Source organism: Miniopterus schreibersii, assembly GCF_964146895.1.
Source record: "Miniopterus schreibersii genome assembly, chromosome: 1".
Lineage (NCBI taxonomy): Eukaryota > Metazoa > Chordata > Mammalia > Chiroptera > Miniopteridae > Miniopterus > Miniopterus schreibersii.
Window position 1 is genome coordinate 124841703 of NC_138101.1, and position 18191 is coordinate 124859893.

The 18191-nt window shown below is 36.8% G+C and overlaps 1 protein-coding gene across 3 annotated transcripts in view; it reads left to right on the plus strand.

Moving 5' to 3' along the window:
• Nucleotides 1-18191, plus strand: part of SNX6 (sorting nexin 6) — a 61227-nt gene that overhangs the window by 13956 nt on the left and 29080 nt on the right. For 2 of the 3 annotated variants that reach the window (XM_081122059.1, XM_081122060.1), the window contains exons 4-8: nucleotides 156-266; nucleotides 2177-2298; nucleotides 4216-4339; nucleotides 13118-13213; nucleotides 14985-15090. In XM_081122059.1, the coding sequence (XP_080978185.1) occupies nucleotides 156-266; nucleotides 2177-2298; nucleotides 4216-4339; nucleotides 13118-13213; nucleotides 14985-15090 (559 nt within the window). The remainder of the gene's footprint in view (nucleotides 1-155; nucleotides 267-2176; nucleotides 2299-4215; nucleotides 4340-13117; nucleotides 13214-14984; nucleotides 15091-18191) is intronic. The other variant, XM_081122061.1, reaches the window with a different exon arrangement.

Below are 18191 nucleotides of genomic sequence, written 5' to 3' on the forward strand. Positions count from 1 at the left end.
TTTACCCACATTTTCAAATTGTAGATCTATTTTCCTTTGAATAGTTGAGTTTGATATATATTAATAGAATAACTTTTAAGTAATGGTGAAATATTTATTAAAAGCATTTTTAGTGTAATTTTAATTTTTGTACAAGAGAATTTCTGTCTTTGCAGAGTTCATTGCCAAATTTTAAACAAAATGAATTTTCCGTTGTTCGACAACATGAGGAATTTATCTGGCTTCATGATTCCTTTGTTGAAAATGAAGACTATGCAGGTTACATTGTAAGTGTTGAGGTTCCATTTTAATCCGATTTTTATAGGAGCGTTTTAGATACTTTGTGTTGAAATCTTGTTTAGCATTTTTAATGAACTAATGTAATTCTCAAAAATTTCCAGTTACAAAACATAATTGGTTACCACCTTTAATCCTGAATTGTCTTGTTTGGAAATGTGTGAGTGTGGATATGTTATGCTCCCTCATTTAAACATAAATTAAATTCTTACTATATGTTAGAATTGTAATAGGATTGTCCTAGGAATTAATTAAGGGGGTGTTACAAACCATACTAGTTTTGAACCCTTAGGTAGGTAGATTAAACTTAGAGTTGGAGGGCTATTCAAGAGGTTATCTAATCTAAATATGTACCAGATGTTGTGCCTCAGCTGTTGACCACACTCAAATTTCATTGAAATCATCCTGACCTGATTCCATCTCCATCCTTGTGGCCACTCCTCAGTCATTTGCTTCTCTTTCTACAATAGGCAGTGCATTCTTTTTTTTTTTTTTTTTTTTTTTCCAATTACCAGTTTATATAAAGGATACAACTCAGTAACAACCAAATGGAAGAGATGCATAGGACAAGGTATGGGGAGGGGAGTGGGCACAGAGCTTTCCGGCTCTTTCCAGGTGCCCCTCCTTTCCCCTTCCCAGCATGTCAATTATGTTCACCAACCTGGAAGCTCCCTGTTCTCTTTCTGTCCTGTTTCCACCTTGTTTTTCCCTGATCACCTTGTCTGATGGTATTTTCTTACTATTTTCTCCTTCCACAGACTAAACACTCCTCAAAGATCAAGACCCTGTCTTATTTATTTTTATATGCCCTTTGCTCAGCATCTTGCCTGGCACATAGTAGATACCATGTGCAGGCATCAACAGATGTGTGCCAGACTATACTTGATGCTTCTTTCCCTATTCTTTTCCTTGGTATAATCCTTTTCTTGAAGTCATTTTTATTTAACTTGTCCCTTTTCTTCCTCTTATCTTACCTGCTTTCTTTAATTTCCACCATTTCCCCTTAACAGTTCTTACTTGTAGACCCTTTCTCCTAAGATAATTTTTTTTCTTATATCCTTCCTTGAATGATATTTCTCCTAGATTTTTTTTTTTTTAAATAATGCTTATTTACCCCATTACTGTGGGTGAATAGAATGAGATTAGTGTGTCTTGTTCTCTTCCTGTTTTTGAGCCAGTGCTTTCCGCTTCTGGTACACTCCTCCAAACCAGGAACCCTCTTTAACATCCCTTGCTTGATCTTACTGTTAGCATTCATTAATTTTTAAAAACACAGAATAGCATGAATTCATTAATTTAAAAAATGCATTCAATTTTAATTAATACCATTTACGTACTTTTGAAAGTGGTATGTATATTTGCTACACATATTTAGTGTATAGTCAGAGCTTAATGTGCATATATGTTTGAGGACTATAGGTTGCTACATAGGAATCTGCAGAATAAAGTTTAGGAACTATTGTTCTAATACTAGAAAATAATGCTCTGCTAGTCTTCTTCCTTGGGATAAATGATCTCAAGGATTTTATTTCAAGGATTTTAATTTTCTAGACCTAGTAAAATTCTCTAACCTGACTTGGGATATTACTGGTACCCACTTCTCACTCACAAAGTCTTTTATGGTGGCTGTGTACATCTGCTGCAAGAAATAAAATAGTCTTTAGCCCAACCGGCTTGGCTCAGTGGTTGAGCGTCGACCTGTGAACCAGGAAGTCATGGATCGATTCCCGGTTTTCAGGCTCAATGCCCAGAGTGGGGTGTGCAGGAGGCAGCCAATCAGTGACTCTCATCATTGATGTTTCATATCTGTCTCCCTTTTCCTTCCTCTCTAAAATCAGTAAAAACATACATTGTTTTTTAATTTAATTTTTTGTAAATTAGTGATTTGGTTATATTATAGATCCCACCAGCACCACCAAGACCTGATTTTGATGCTTCAAGGGAAAAACTACAGAAGCTTGGAGAAGGAGAAGGGTCTATGACAAAGGAGGAATTCACAAAGATGAAACAGGAACTGGAAGCGTATGTGATTTTTGTTGTTGCTTTTGTTAACTGTGCTTGTTTTAATGCCCATCCCTTTTTTTGTGCTCTCCAATATCCCATCCTTTTAATCATTTCACCACAGTGACCCTTTCTGGAAGATGCAAGTTTAAGTCACACAACCAGTGTTAACGATCATGATCAGAGCTACAGGAAAATTATAGAATAATTATCCACATTGTAAAATTATTTAAATTAATGTTTTAAACAGACTCTGAAAATTAGTAATGGAGGATTCAAAAGTTTATTTAAAATAATAGAAAAATAATGACTTTTTAAAGCAGAATAAATTATTTTGTTTTTTATTTATAAGATCTTAGTCATTAGCAATCTGGTGATCTTTTTTCGACCTGTGCATACTACCAAAATTTCTATTTCTCATAGAAGTATGCACTGAGCAGTTCTGCACATATCCTGTTTTCTTTTTTTTTAAGTGTATGTGTGAGAGAGAGATTTAGAAAAAGAGGTAGGTTTTCCCCCTCTTTTCTCTGCCTGTAGCTTTTGGCTGAAGGGAAGAGAAAAAGAGCAAAGAAACAAGAATAGTTTTAACATGTTTTTCATTATATGATAATTAGTTCCATATATACTAGAAATGTATTAAATCTTTGAAAAATTGAGATATTTCTAGTTCATTTTTAGGGTATTTGTTGAAAATACAAAATATTTTCCCCTTTTATTAAACATTTAAAGTAATTTTGGATTTGCTGTATATTGTTTTTCTGTATTTTGAGAGTTTTACAAGGAAATAATTCTCCTTGCATTGTCATCCCCCTCATCATTCTTTTTCTGGTCATTTCTCCCCTTCGTGCTTTTCCTTTTTCCTCTTCCATTTAGTTTCAGTTATAAGCATATATTCACACTACTGCTAGACTCCTCTTCAGAATGCTAAACTTTCTTGACAAGATAAATTAGCAAAGTAGGTCTTCTTTGTCAAAGTGTAAGGTGACAGATATTTTAAGAATTCTGTTAGTGCTGGGTGCAAGCAGTAGTCTGATAGCAGATACATACTTCTATAGTTTATAAGACTGAAAACTGGAAATTAGCAGAGCACATTAATATTGAAGAATCTGTGGTTTTCCAGTGGCCCTGATCATGATTCTTTTGTGGTCTGGTTAGGGGTTGGATAACAGAGAACCTTGGGTTTATTCTACTGCTACCTCCATCCTCTGCATCCTTCTTTTTTGTCTTCACTGAATGACTACTCTCACAGAGATCAAACTTCTCCCAACATTGGTCCTGCTGGTTTGCTGGTATGTAAAACTTATCCTCCTTGCACGTAGTTGAAGAAAGAATATTGGGCCTTTTCCTTGAGTGTTTTTTGTTTTTTTTTCCAAACTGACATGTATTACTGTATTATCGCTGTGATTCACGATATTAAAATATTTAAACACAGTTCTTTGATGTAATGGCAAAAACTAGTCTCTCCGTGGTATTTCTTTCTTGTGTTTCTGAGTCATTAGAAGAAAATATTTATTAATGTTGAAAATATGCTTACTTAGGTTTGGTTTTGATATTTTTTAATATGAAGGTGTTAAAAGTAGTAATTATCTAGAAATTGAATCATGAAGATTGTATCCAATAATTTGTAGTATACTTTCTCTGAGGCTGAAAACAAACACCCCCATAGTTACCTTTAAAATCAACTTGCATAGGAAGAAAGGTTCATAAAACCAAAAATATTAACGTTTAACTATAATAAATACTATTAACTAGCATGAAGCCTTTTCAGAGCTGGGTTTTACATATTTTATTAACCATTCAACTAAAACCTTTGTTTACCTGGATTATATTTCTAATTTTGTATTTAGAATAATTCAAGAGTATTTGCTGAAAATATTATTGCAGATGATTTTCTAAATGATGCAGTGTTTTACCTTTGATTTTGTGTATTGTTTCTAGTGAATATTTGGCAATATTCAAGAAGACTGTTGCAATGCATGAAGTATTCCTGTGTCGTGTGGCAGCACATCCTATTTTGAGAAAAGATTTAAATTTTCATGTCTTCTTGGAATATAATCAAGATGTGAGTATTGAATTGATTAAAGTAGTGATCAAGGCTAATTTTTCAAGAGTCATTGGAAAAGGTAGGGAGTAGTTAGAAAAGGCTTAAGATCTTTTTTTATAATATTCTTATTTTTCAAGAAAGGCAGTTTAAAATGACTCTTTTTCAGTGGCATGCAGTATTTCAGTAGAACTTGAGTAGGTTAATTGAAGAAATGACAGTACATCATGTCACTACATGGGACCTTGGTTTTCGTCCTGAACTGTGAACTTCTTAAGAAATAAGGTTATAAAATTGATTAATGTTTCTTAAATTTGAGTTTGGAGTCTTCTGAAGCCTTATGGAGAATTCCAGGGAGGTGTTTGAGCTAAAGAATTATAGCTTGCTTTTGATCTGTTTAACTGGCATTCATGCTGATAACTCTTAATTTTTCTCCTTCCCTTCCTGCCTAAAAACTCTGTTATAGTGCAGAAAGAGAGATTGATGTGGGTTGAACTTTAAAGATTTCTTCCGATTTCTTCATTCATGGTGCTGGCCAAAAAAATTTCAGTGAGTGGGTGATATAGATCTTGGGGTCTATCTTTGGATGACAAGATTAACTCATAATTTTAGCAGAAAACAAATACAGCAAGCATGGAGCTTGTTTGCTTACAAGTGTACATCAAGATCAAAACCTTTTTGTATATAAATTTGCCTTTCATGTTTGGTTTTAGTAGATACAACAATAAAATGGCCTAAGTCTAGCAGTAGAAAAAAATGAAATTTTTTAACAGGGTATGAAGTAATTCAGGATCACAGAAGTATAGCAGTTTAAGCATGGACACTTTCACAAGCATAAATGTGATATGTGGTGCTGTCATGTGGTCTTTTATAAATAGAAATTGTAAAGAATGCTAGCTACATCATGAATTACAAGAAGCTAAAAACGATTCATGAGTAGGGTTACTAAGCAACATGTGAAAAACACGTGATAGAATACTGTCATCACTTTTTTACTTTTTAAGTTTGTTTTTGCTGGACCTTACTTATGGCCTGGACTAAAACCTTAGTAATAATTTGGTAGTCTGCATAGGTGTAAATTGCCGCATGGTAGTATCAATTCAGGGCACTTGAGCAAGAGAAGCAGCAGCATTATGTTCCAAATACTCTATCCCATTGCCACAGCCTTAGGACTATCTGAGTTATATATCTGTACTTTTAAAGTTTGTTTATATATTTATTATCTATCTCCTTCTACGAAAATGTAGGCTGTCTGAGAATAAGACTTTAATTTTTCACCACTGTATCCTATTTTAGAATAGTGCCTGATAGTTAAGATGTAAAATAAACATTTGTTAAAATAATTAGTGAAAGCTTATTAAATGTTTAGATCAGCTTTATAAATAGTTTTTAGAACTCTTAGGATATCATAAATTTTCTCCCACCAAGGTAGATTTTTTCCCCCCACTGTGCTATACTTTATATGCCCATGATTATTTTGTAACTACCAATATGTACTACTTAATCCTTTCCCCTTTATCACTCATTCCTCCTACCCCCACTTCCCATCTGGCAACCGTCAAATTTTCTCTGTATCTATGAGTTTGTTTTTATTTTGTTTATTTGTTTATTTTGGTTTTTTAGATTCTACATATAAGCGAAATGATGCAACATTTGTCTTTCTCTGTGTGACTTATTTCATTCAGCACAATACCCTCTATCTGGGTTCATCCATGTTGTTGCAGATGGCAAGATTTCATTCTTTTTTATGGCTGAGTTATATTCTGTTGTATATATTCACCACTTCTTTATCATTCATCTATTGATGGACACTTAGGTTGCTTCCATGTCTTAGCTGCTGCAGTAAACATGGATGTATACATGTTTTCAGTTTAGTGGTTTGGGTTTCTTTGGATAAATACCCAGAAGTGGAATTGCTGGAGTCTCCTTTGTCTCTTGTTTTAAAGTCTATCTTGTCTGGTATAAGTATCACTACCCCAGCTTCCCCCCCCCCCCATTTTCATGAAATATCTTTTTCCATCCCTTTACTTTCAGTCTTTGTGTGTGTTTCGATCTGAAGTAAATCTCTTGTAGACAGCACATGTAAGAGTCTTATTTTATTATCCCTTCTTCCTCCCTATATCTTTTGATTGGAGCACTTACTCCATCTGTATTTAAAATAATGTTGATGATATGTAGTTATTGCCATTTTATTATTCATATATATATTTTTTTTAACCCTCACCTGAGGATATTTTTTCCATTGGTTTTTAGAGAGAGTGGAAGGGAGGGGGAGAGAAACATCAATGTGAGAGAGATACATCAATCGGTGCCTACCACACACACCCCGCCTAGGCCAGGGATCAAAACCTGCAACCCAGATGTGTGCCCTTGACTGAGAATTAAACCCAAGACCCTTCAGTCCAAGGACCGATGCTCTAACTACTGTGCAAAACCAACCAGGGCTATTATTCATATTATTTTATCTTTTCTTTTTCTTCTCCTTGAAAAAGTCCCTTTAACATTTCTCGTAATACTGGTTTCGTGGTGATGAACTCCTTTAAGTTTTTCCTGTCTGGAAAGCTCTTTATCTGATCTTCAATTCCAAATAATAACTTTGCTGGATAGAGTAATCTTGGTTGTAGGTCTTTATTTTTTATCACTTTGAATATTTCATGCCATTCCCTTCTGGCCTGCAAAGTTTCTGTTGAGAAATCAGCCAACAGTCTTATGGGAGCTCCCTTGTAGGTAACTAACTGCTTTTCTCTTGCTGGTTTCAGGATTCTCTCTTTGTCTTTAACCTTTGGCATTTTAATTATGATGTGTCTGGGTGTGGGCCTCTTTGGATTCATCTTATTTGGAAGTCTCTGGCTTCCCAGGCTTGTGTGTCTATTTCCTTCACCAGGTTAGGGAAGTTTTCTGTCATTATTACAACAGATAGGTTTTCAGTTCCTTTACTCTGTCTCTTCTCCTCCTGGTATCTTTTAATGCAAGTGTTGGTACACTTGATGTCCCTTAAGTTATCCTTTTTTCTTTTAGCTGTTCTGATTGGGTGTTTTCTGCTACCTTAATCTGCTGAATCACTGATTTGATACTCTGCTTCACTGTTTATTCCCAGTAATGTACTCTTCATTTCAGTTATTGCATTCTTCAATTCTGACTGGTTCTTTTTTATGGTTTCTATGTTCTTTTTTATGCCATTGAAGTTGTCACTAAGTTTCTTGAGCATCTTTATAATCCTTTTAACCGTTGTTTTGAACTCTGTATCAGGTCAATTGCTTGCCTCCATTTCATTTAGTTCTTTTTCATTTAGTTCTTAGCCCTGTTCTTTCATTTGAGGCATGTTTCTTTGTCTCTCCATTTTAGCTGCCTCCCTATTTGTTTCTGTGTATTAGAGCTGTTACATCTCCTGGTCTTGGTAGAGACGCTTTGTGTAATAGGTGTTCCGGGAGCCCAGTAGTGCAGTCTCTCTGATCACCTGAGCCAGGTGTCCAGGTGTGTCCCTTGTGTGGATTATGTGTGCCCTCCTCTTGTAGTTGAGCCTTGATTGCTATTTGGAGTGTTGACCCTCAGGCTGAATGGTTATAAGGACTGACGGTGACTACAGTGGAGGAGCTATTGTCCGGGGACTGACACCACATAGCAGAATTTGCTTTAGTGGGGCTTTAGTGTCTGTTGAGTCTGCCCTTTGGCTGTGTCATTTGTGGAGGTTGTTAGGTAGGGTGCTCTGTTTGGTCAGAAGATGGCCACCAGGTGTGTTAGTTCTGGGGCCTCTTGGGAGGTGCAGGCCAAGGTCAGCTGCTGCCTGTTCCCTGCCTGGGGCCACCTGGTAGGAGCTACAAAGTGATCTGCAGATGGTTGCCACTTGGGAGAGGCTAACCTGTGAACCAAGTTTGGCTGCCAGTAGCGCTGGGCTTGGGGCTGCTTAGCAAGAGGTACAGGGCACACTGAGGCCAGATGCTGCTTGTTTGTGGTTCAGGAACCCTTGAGAGATTTTTGGAAAGTCTGCTGCATGAGCCAAGATACGCCATTTGTATGGAAAAGCCACCGGAAGCAGCTTGAGTGGGCCCACAGGGTGGGTGGGACAAGCTCAGGAATCACCAGGGCCCTATGACCAGTGTTAGCCAGGTTGATGGAAACCTCAATGTGGCACCAGCCTTTGTCCACAGGAGGAAAGCTCAGCAAAGGGACAGTGGCTTCTGCCAACATTTCTGTCTGGGAGAAAGCTGTCCCTCCAGCTCTCGCCCCAAAGCCAGACTATTCAGTTCCTCCCTGTATGTCCCTGGTGCCTTCGAGCTGTTGCTCCAGTGTGGAACTCAAAGCGAATGGGTAATTCCATGCATGGTCCCTTTGAGAGGAACACCTGAGACTCCAGCAGCCCTCCATTTCACTCAGCCATAAGCTGCACCAATTTTCACAACCAGAAGTTACGGGGATTTCTCTTCCTGGCACTGGAAACCTGGTCTGGGACTACTACTCGCTCCTAGGGGGATCTCTGAGATGTCCCTTCCAATTTTTATCTGCCACATGTGGGTGTGGGACCAGCCCATTTCACATCTCTGCCCCTTCTACCAGTCTCCGCATGGCTTTTTATGTATATCCCTAGTTATAGGACTTCTCTTCAGCTAAACTTCAGGCAGTTGTCAGTGATGTTCTGTAATTTAGCTGTAATTTTGAAATGTTTATGGGAAGAGGTGAGCACAGTGTTTACCTATCCTGTGTGTTTTTTCTTACAAACTAGTGTATGCTTAATAGAGATGGTGGTGATGTATTATAACCCTTTTAATATCAGTAAATGGTGTTTTGGAGGAAACCTAAAAGATGGACTTAAAGTGTTTTTCAAATATTCTTTAATTACTAATAGCAAGTGTATTAATAGATTGTAGATTATAGACTCCAAAATAAAAGGTTTTTCTCAATCTTGTTTCTAATGCTGTTTCTCAGATCTTTATTCAGTTCAGTGGTACTGGAAAAGAAATCGGTATGTTCTGTTCTATTATCTATGTTTCAGAGGGTCATGGGACTGATAAGCTATTGAAGTAGAGCTGGGGTGTCTTGAAGTCTAAAAAGACCATGGGGCATCTGTGAGGCCTAGAAAAGTTTGTTTCAGCATTTTAGTTGTATGAGAAATGGTCATTGCTGTGAGGAATGATTATATTTGGTATTGCTTTACTTATGTAATTGTTTACCTTCTGTTTCTAGTCAATACAATTTTAGTCTACTTAGCAGTAGGTTAAGTATTTAACCTATTTAACACCCAACCTCTATTAAATTCTTGTTAACTCATCAGTTGTCACACCCAGGACCTTGCCTTCTGGTTTCTTAAATCCTAGTATTGTGGATTCCAGACATAGCCTTCTGTCCTGTAGCTCTGTTTTCCCCTATTTCCTTTATAGGTGTTCGGTGAATTCTCCTACATTTTGACTTTGTTAGCAGCCCTTTTGTCTTTACTTCTTTCTCACCTAGCCTAGAGTACCTGCTCTCTTATTTGTAACATGGTTGTGACTTTTAGACAGCTCTTTCCCATTGTCCATGAAAGCTTATTTAAACTCAAAGCAGTTCCTCTTGATCAGATTCTCACCTTGTTCACTGGGAGTGGAAGCCAATCAGAAATCAAATCCCTGAACTTTCTGTATCCCCCACAGTCCTCACCTGCCTTGGCAAACACACTCATTTATTAGCTTTAGCTTTCTTTTTCTTTTGTTTTTCTCCAACATCTTCCTCTCCAATCTGGATGCCTTTTATTTCTTTTGCTTGCTAACTACCCGGACTAGAACCTACAGCACAGTGTTAAATGGAAGTGGCAAGAGTACATCCTTGTTTTTTGTCTCTGATCTTAAGAGGAAAGCATGACTTAAGAGTTACCATGACTTCCCAGTTCCTTAGCACCATTAAGTATGGTGTTAGCTGTGGGTTTTTCATAAATGCCCTTGAGCAGGTTGAAGAAGCTCCCTTTGTTTCCTGGTTTGTTGAGTGTTTTTATCATGAAAAAAACAAACGAACATCTATTGCGATGATCATGTGGTTTTGCCCTCTATTCTATTAATATGGCATATCACATTGTGCCTTTCCATTTTTACTAAGACACCTTTCTAGTTATGCTGGATTCCATGTACTTCTGGATCTTTGGGATCTCTTCTGAGTTTTCCTTTTAACTCTGTGGCTACTTCCCAGTATCCTTCATAGTCTTTTTTCTCCATATATTCATTCATTATATCTGATGTTTCCAAGGTTCCTCATTGAGTTCTCAAGTAGTCTAGAAGTTCCTCTAGACTTTGAGTCTGTAAATTATCCCTCTGTGATCTAATCTGTTCCTATGGCTTCAGATACTCTAGTATGCTGTTAACTTATAAATCTATATCACTCCTGAGTCCCACCTCTATTTATTAGACAGCCTCCTGAAAAGCTCCATTTAGATGTCCCCTTGGCATTTTACCCTTAGTTGAACTCATCCTTAAACCTATGCCTCTTCTTATATTCTCTATTTCAAAGAAGTTACCATGACTTCCCAGTTCCTTAAAACCTGAAAATTAAACTCTGGCCAATGTGGCTCAGTTGATTTGGTGTCATCCCATGCACTAAAAGTTTGCCGGTTCAATTCCCGGACAGAGCATGTGCCTCGATCTCCGGTTGGTTGCGTGTGGGAGGCAGCCAATTGATGTTTGTCTCTCTCTCTCCCTTCTCCCTTCCTCTCTCTCTAAAAATCAATAAAAATATTTTTTAAAAACCTACAAATTACCCATGACTTCTCCTACTCCCTCTTCCTATTAGAAGTCACCAAATCCCATTGGTTGTACTCCTTTACTATATTAGGAATGTGTCCACTTCCTTCTACCAACAGATCTAAAGATTAGTTCTGACTTTCATAGTCCTTATCTGGGTTATTGAAGCTGCCCTGACTGGTCATTCAACCGTCAGTTGATCTTTTCTTTCTCATTCCCTGAGTCTGTATTAAGTTCCTTGGGTGCTTCCCTAATGCTCTATGGATACCTCTAACATTATACTCCTCACACTATATGCTTAATCATATGCTTGCTTCCTTGTATCCTCCGCTATACCATAAGTTACTTTAAGAGCAGGGACCACCTCTTAATCATCTTTATATCCTTAGCACTTAGCATAATGCATGACTGTAATATACATTTGTTAGTGGTTTGTTAAATGAGTAAATTAATGAATTAATCAAAAAACACAGTTTAAAAAAATAAGTGTGTGTTGGGAGGCCTGAAGATAGAGCAGTGAATTCTAACTTGGAAGGGTTACATGAAGAGAGATGCCTTTCCATTTGGATGTTTAATTAAGTATGAATAGCAGTTTTGGTGGGAGGGTAGGTACCATTTCAGGTATAGAGGAACCTAAAAGTTCAGATATTCTTTTGAGAACTATTTGGAACATAAGTTTCAGTGGGGGTAAGTTGGGAGGTGGAAAGGTAAATTGAATCAGATTGTTGAAAATCTTTAATAACATACTAAAGAGATTGGCCTATATTCTCTGAACATTGTGAAACTGTAAAGTATTAAGTAAGGAAAAGATGCTCAAAATTTGATTTTGGAAAGTTGTCCCAAAGCAGCAGAATGGATTAGACTGAGATGAAGGATGCTAATACTACTCCCATATAGTAGTCTAGGCAAGAGATAATGAGGACATTTACTAGGACAGAGTTAATATAAAGAGACAGATTTCAGATATTTGCTGGTAGAATTTGAGCTGTGAGAGAAAGAAATGGTAGATTATTTCAAAATTTTTAATGAGAAGTATGGAGTTTTAGGAAGTATGTAGGAGTGTGAGAGAGTGGTTGGATGGAAAGTCCATGAATAGGGGAACCAGGAAAAGGAAAATTTGGAGTTTAGATTATAATGAGTACTGTTTTAGACTCATGTAACGTGAGGTCAGCAGAATCTCCACGTAAGGATATGATGCTGGCAATTGGCTCTATGGATCAGGAAAAAGCTGAGGGGTAGTGATCGAGACTTGTGAGTTATTTACATAAAGGTGAGCGTTGAAGCCATGCCAGTAGATAAGGAAATTAGATAGGAAGCTCCTTTATGGGACACCCTGATGCAGCAAGAGGTAAAGTCAGAGTTAGCTGCTTCTCAGTTTTGCCTTAGATAACCATTCACTCCACTCAAAGTCACTGTTTGTGTCCCTTGTGCTAGAAGTTGCTGGCACAAAAATAAGACAGGAGATGATGTTTAGATTCATTTAGAATTTACAGAATATATTTTCAGAGCTTTTACAGAAGTATATGATGGTATATTATACACCAATAGATTTTATGTTTAAAGGAACTCTTTATATTATGTAGTAGTGCTTGAACAGAGTATGATGAGAGGGCTACTTGCAACATAATTATTAAATATACTCATAGTGCCCTGTCCAGGTAGCTCACTTGGTTAGAGCGTCGTCCCAATACACCAAAGTTGCAGGTTTGATCCCCCAGTCAGGGCACATACTAGAATCAACCAACTAATGCCTAAATAAGTGGAACAACAAATCAATGTCTGTCTCTCTCTCTCTCTCTCTTTCTCTTTCTCTCTCTCTCTCAAATCAATAAATAATTTTTTTAAATAAATATACTTAAAACATTGAGGTATCTAGGCTTTATTGTAGATCAGTGAATCTGAATCTTTGGGGTGAGGCTAGACTTCTCTTTAATTTTCTGAAGTTTGAAAATCACTGATATACATGATGAAATTGCTACTTGATTACATTTAAAAACTGGGATCCTTTTGAGATTGCCATTTTGATGTCAGAGAGTAAAGGAGGCATTACTTTCCATTTGTAACTTTTTTAAATACTAACTTCTATTTTTCCTTTCAGTTGAGTGTGCGAGGAAAAAATAAAAAAGAGAAACTTGAAGATTTCTTTAAAAACATGGTTAAATCAGCAGATGGAGTAATTGTTTCAGGAGTAAAGGTATGATTTTATTTGATTAACAGGAGTATTGGTTTGAGAATTGACTCCTTTTAAAAGGAAACTAGATTAAGAATTTAGATGTACAGAAGATTATATTGGAGTAAAAGAGAAATTTGGACAGTAGAATCCTTAGGCCTGGAAAGCTGGGTCCCCTGCCTTGGGTACACTCTTTAGAATTCCCTTTTCCAAGGGTGAGAGATCTGCAGGTCCAAGGGTATTTGCCCGCCTGGAGCCGACGCCCCTTCCCTCCAAACCAAACTGTACTCCAGTTATGTAGAACCCTGTTTACTTGGCCAAGTCCCAAGCCTTCCTCCAGGTCCTGCATGGGCTTTTTCCCTGAGTTCATCCTGTAGTGGGTGGACTATGCTACTGGTGTTTGCACTCCATGGGTTATCAAGGGGTAACTAGCTGTGGGACAGCTGGGTAGAGGGAAGACATGGGAGAAGATCAGTGTACAGGATGGATTGTCCAGCCACATGCACATGAAATCCTTCTGGACGCCCTACAGAGCTGCAGCATGGGACACAAAGAGGGACTCGCTCCATTCGTACACTTGCCCTTGGCCTTACAAATGTTAGGGACAGACCTGGATTCAGATTGTGAATTAGAAGAGTGAAGTTGAGGTTTTGATCTTGTCTCACAGTAGATATATGACATTGAGAAAAGTCTCTTTCTCTGAATCTCAGTTTTCCATTTTCAACATGCAGTTGATAATGGCACCTGGCTCACAGGATTGTTGGAAAGATTGAATGAGATAATATGTGTGAAAATACTTAACAAAGTTAATTACCGAAATAATACCTAATTTTTCTTAACGATGTTCTAAAAATGGTACACAATTTATCTGAAGACTCTTACCATTAAAATATAAGAGGAAAATGCTTATATTACATTATCAAGCAATTACTAAGAGATAAATAATGCTGCTTTGTCATCATTACCTGTTTTATAGATACATTTACAATAAAACTTAGGTGCGAAATATTGTTTGTTTGATGTACACTTTCATTTTTCAGAGACAGGTCAGTTGATATGTTGACTATGCCGTGTGATGTTTGGTAGCCCTCATTTTCTTATTTCATCTTCACTACAACCCAGCAAGTTAGATAGTGTTATCCCCATTTTTAGTTAGGAAAACTAGTACAGATGAATTACAGATTTAAATGACATTTGCCAGTATTAACTTTGGCTTCTAGTGTTCTGTTGATGTGGGTCTTAAATTACATCATTTCAACTGGTGCTTTTTAAATAAATGATGGGCATTTTAAAAGGGAGGAAAGTACAGTTAATTTTTATTTTTAATGTTTATCTAGCTTTGCTCCAAAAAAAAGATTGAAGACAGTGGTTGATACAGTAATTGCTCCCAGCCTTCTGAAATGGCCCGTAGTATACATAATGGACTGACTTGTCTATCAAAATTTTTTCTTTTTTTCTTAAAAACAGTTGGTCACTCCCACTGGCCATAATGTATTTGTTGAGGTGTGGAGGCAGAGCATGAGTAGGAACACATTTCAGAGTACAAGCTGTGAACGTGAACCATATTGCGAGCTCAGAGCTTTCAGCTGCAAAACCATAGATTTCTTACTTAATAGATAGAAATTCATGTTTATTAAAGTCTGAACTTGTTGGTAAAATCAGTATAACATCTGGTTATTAAGAATAGTGATGCTGTTTCACTGATTATCTTTTATGATTATAATAACAAAATGGTTTACATAGTACACTAAAGCAAATAAATGAAAAAAGTTCATATTTTCTTTTGATCCTATAGGATGTAGACGATTTCTTTGAGCATGAACGAACATTCCTTTTAGAATATCATAACCGAGTTAAGGATGCATCTGCTAAATCTGATAGGATGACAAGATCCCACAAAAGTAAGGTTTTTCTCTGTGACTAAAGCTTATATTTTTTAATGGAATAATTACATATAAAGTTATTATGTTATTTACAGTTTGTAAAAGTTTTGATATAGACCAGTATTTCTTAAACTGTGCTCTATGAAGCCTTTGCTCTGAGACCCTTTTTAGCAAGTCTGTGAGGACAAAACCATTTTCATAATACCATGATGCCTTTTGCCTTTTTCATCGTGTTGACATTTATACTCATGATGCAGAAGCTGTGATGAATAAAATTGCTGGTGCCTTAACACAAGGCAGTGGCATCAAACTGTACTAATAATCACTGTATTCTTTTCCCCCAGTGCATTTGCAGTTTAAAAAAAAAAAATCAATTAAGAATGTCCTTGCCCTAGCCAGTTTGGTTCAGTGGTTAGAGCATTGGCTCGCGGACTGAAGGGTCCCTGGTTCAATTCATACCTCTGTTGCAGGCTTGATCCTGGCCTCGGTCGGGATGCATGCAGGAAGCAACCAATCAGTGTGTCTCTCTCACATAGATGTTTCTCTCTCTTCTCTCTGCCTTCCACTCTCTCTGAAAAGCAATGGGGAAAAAATACCCTTGGGTGAGGATTAAAAAAAAAAAAGAATGTCCTTGAGTACACTTTTTTTCCTCAACCCTTAAGTCAGAGGTGGGGAATTTTGTTTCTGCCAAGGGTCATTTGGATATTTATAACATTATTCTTGGGTCATACAAAATTATCAACTTAAAAATAAGCTATGAAAAAAGCTCCTAGATTTATTCAATTTCGAGTCCCACCTGCAGTTGCCTTGGCAAGGCCAGACCAAATGATTTCTTGGGCCATTCCCCACCCCTGCCTTAAGTGATGAAATAAGAGGTATGCATAAAGTACTTTGTATACTGAAGTATGATGATTCTCTCTAGTAAAGCATTTTAGTGATTGAGTTGCAACTGAGCTAGCTACTTTTTTCATAAAACACCATTTTTTACTTAAAAGAATGGCTGACAGACTATGATTATTTAGACTTTAGTATTTCTTAGACATTTTCCTAAAAATTCACTAAGTAAGCCTGTCACTTTAAGGAAAAAAACTGACAGTATTTGTTGACAATATAAAAGTCAAGCTCTTCAGCAATAATTAGAATTTTGGAAAACTTGTTTCTATTACCATGAGCTTGCTTCATAATAATTAAAGACTTGTCTGAGATTAATGATAATATTAGTGATATTTTTGATCTTGTATACTGAAATGTGTTAGCATTTCAAGTGTGTCAAGATTTGCATTCTTCATTGAACCAGTACTTTCTAAATACATGATGTTATAAAATTGGGTTTGTAAATGATCCATTAAAAATGCAAGATAAGGCCCAGCCAGCATGGCTGAGTGGTTGAGCATCGACCTATGATCCAGGAGATCGCAGTTCGATTCCTGGTGGGAGTACATGCCCAGGTTTTGGGCTTGATTCCAGTGGGGAGGCATGTAGGAGGCAGCCGATCAATAACAGCGCTCTCATCACTGATGTTTCTCTCTCTCTCCCTTTCCCTTCCTTTCTCTGAAGTCAATAAAGACATTTAAAAAAAAAAAAAAATGCAAGATAAGCTAATGGGTTTTTTAACAGCTTTCTTGAGGTATGATTGGTGATCAATAAGATGCAGTGTTCAAAGTACACAGTTTGATAAGTTTTGTTTGTTTTTAATCCTCACCAGATGATATTTTTTCCATTGCTTTTCACAGAGAGAGGAATTGGTTTGCGGGGGGGGGGGGGGGGGGGGGGCAGAGAAACAGTGTATCAACTGGTTGCCTCCCACACTCACCGGACTGTGGCCAGGAATCTAGCCTGCAACCAAGGTACGTGCCCTTGGCTGGAATCAAACCTGGAACCCTTCAGTCCACGGGCCAACACACTGACCACTAAGCCAAACCAGCTAGGCCAATTTGATAAGTTTTGACATGTGTGTGAAATCACTACAGTCAAATTAAATGAACTTATTCATCACCAACAAAAGCTTCCTTGGGGCCCTTGGTAATCCCTCTCTCCCACTGAGGCCTCCAGGCAACCACTGATCTGCTTTCTATGTCTATAGGTTAGTTTGCATTTCAAGTGGAATCATACAATGTATACACTTTATTGTCTGTCTTTGAATTCAACAAAATTATTTTGAAATTCATCCATGTTGTTCATATCAATAGTTCATTACTTTTTATTGCTGAGTGGTATTCCATTTTATGGATATGTCATGATTGTTTATCCATATCTGTTGGTGAACATTTGAGTTGCTACTTTTTGGCTATTACTAATAAAGCTTACATGAGCCATTTTATGTGAGTATTTGTATAGACCTATCCTTTCATTTTTCTTGAGTAATACCTAGAAGTACAATGGCTGGATCATGTGGTAAGTATATAACTTTTCTAAAAATTGCCAAATTTTTCCCCAAAATGATTGTACCATTTTACATTCCTACCAGCTGTGCGTGAGTGTTGTTCTTCATCCTTGTTAACAAGGATAATCAGTCTTTCTAATTTTAGCCATTCTAATAGGTCAGTAGTGGTATCTTGATGTGGGTTTATTTTGCATTTTTCTAATGACCAGTGATATTAAACATCTTTTCTTGTGTAAGTCCTCCAATTTTATTCTTCTTTATAAAAGTTGTTTTTGCCCCTCTAGGTAATTTATATTTTCGGATTTTAGAATCAGTTTGTCACTTTCTACAGAAATGCCAGCTAGGATTATGATTGGAATTGTATAGTCTGTAGATCAATTTGGGGAGGATTGACATTTTAAATTGATCTTCTGTACATGAATATGGCATATTCTCCATTTAGTTAGGTCTTTAAATTCTCCCAGCAATGTTTTATAATTTCCACTGTGCAGATCTTACACATCTTTAGTTAGATTGATTCCTAATTATTTTCTGATGCTTTTGTAAATTATGTTTTTTACCTTTCAGTTTTCAGTTTTTCTTTGCTCATGTGTAGAAATACAGTGTATTTTCAATATTGATCTTATATCTTTCAACTTTACTAAGTAAACTCACTAGTTCTGGTAACTGTTTTGTAGATTCCTTAGTATTTTCTACATAGATGATCATCTACTAATAAAAAGTTATACTTCCTTTC